Source organism: Psammomys obesus, unplaced genomic scaffold, assembly GCF_907164565.1.
Source record: "Psammomys obesus unplaced genomic scaffold, mPsaObe1.curated_primary_1811, whole genome shotgun sequence".
NCBI lineage: Eukaryota > Metazoa > Chordata > Mammalia > Rodentia > Muridae > Psammomys > Psammomys obesus.
The window spans coordinates 10,834,608-10,835,937 of NW_026596109.1; the positions used below are offsets into that span (position 1 = coordinate 10,834,608).

A 1,330-nucleotide genomic window follows, 5' to 3' on the forward strand; every position below is an offset into this window, starting at 1 on the left:
TCTGAGGAGAGGAGTCTGGGGTGAGGGGCAAGGTGCTGGCGTGGTTGGGGCTTGACCCTGGGGGCGCAGCGAGCACAGGCCTCGGCGTCCACGGAGCCCGGGGCCACCCTCGAGCTCTGTGGAGGAAGCCGCGGCCGGGCCGCGGGAGGCCGCCCACCCCGGGACGCCCCGCACTCACCTGCACCACGCAGCGGCCCAGCGTATCCTCCTGGGCGTCAGGCAGGACGAGGCACCTCGGCCACAGCAACGAGTGCAGCAAGTGGACCATGGCGCCCGGACGCTCGCGAGCTCGACGGTGGGCTCTCGGGGATGCTCGGGGAGCGCGGGAGCACGAGGATTCCCGACGGGAGCTCGGGGAGGCTCGAGGGCGTTTGACTCGGCGCCACCCGGCACATCCGCCGCGACCCCGCCCACGCCCTGTGGTCCCGCCAGCCACCTCAGCCACCTGCTGTCCCCGACGCTGGCGAGGGCGGCCAAGGTGCGCGCGGTAGGTTCGAGTTGAACTCTCTGGTTTGTGTTTTCCTTTCCTCTTTGTGGGACTTTTCGAGACCGGGTTTTCTCTGTGTAGCCCTGTCTGTCCTGGACTCACTCTGTAGACCAGCCTGGCCTGGAACTCACAGATCCACCTGCCCCTGCTGGGGTTGGAGGAGTGTGCCACCGCTGCCAGGCTTAACTATAGGTATGGTTTTTGTTAGGTTAAAGATGGCACCTAGAGCCTTGCACATTGTAGGCATGAACTCCGCCACGCCCCAGAATTTTAAATGTTTTTAAATTAGCTTTTTCTGTTTTGTTTTTCGAGACAGGGGAGCCTGTCTTTTACTGTGTGTGTAGCCTTGACTGTCTGAACCAGGCTGTCCTCTGCCTCCCAGAGCCCTGGGATTACAGGTTTGCTGCGCCTGGCATTTTTTTTTTTTTTTTTAACTAAAATGTCTTTTCAAAAAAGGCCTTACCGCTAGAAATATGACATCTGTCACGTTTTGACTCCTAGACGTGAACTAACTTTACAAGGCATTTCTAGGGGCTGCTGACCTGGCACAAGTATGAAAGGGACAGCTGATCCCACACAACCGCATTGGTGCACCACTTCAATTGTCTGTACCACTTCAAAACAAAACGCAGCATATGCCTTTATACCAGCGCTGGGGAAGCGGAGCCAGGAGATGAGACAGTTAAGACCATCCTCCAGAGAGCAGCTTTGGAAGCGAGCCTCGGCCCCGTTAAAACCATCTTATTTAACGTTTGTATATTGCTGGGATCTTGGCGAGACACACAGAGCCGGAGCTTAGATTAGAACCCTTGAAGTGTTGGTCTATCTGAAGCTTACTTTCCT

The 1,330-nt window shown here is 57.1% G+C and overlaps 1 protein-coding gene across 1 annotated transcript in view; it reads right to left on the bottom strand.

The window, feature by feature from the left end:
* Positions 1-268, bottom strand: part of Zyg11a (zyg-11 family member A, cell cycle regulator) — a 33,415-nt gene extending 33,147 nt beyond the window's left edge. Inside the window, exon 1 of the mRNA XM_055628836.1 lies at positions 179-268. Within this exon, the coding sequence (XP_055484811.1) occupies positions 179-268 (90 nt within the window). The remainder of the gene's footprint in view (positions 1-178) is intronic.
* Between the last annotated feature and the right edge of the window lie 1,062 nt (positions 269-1,330).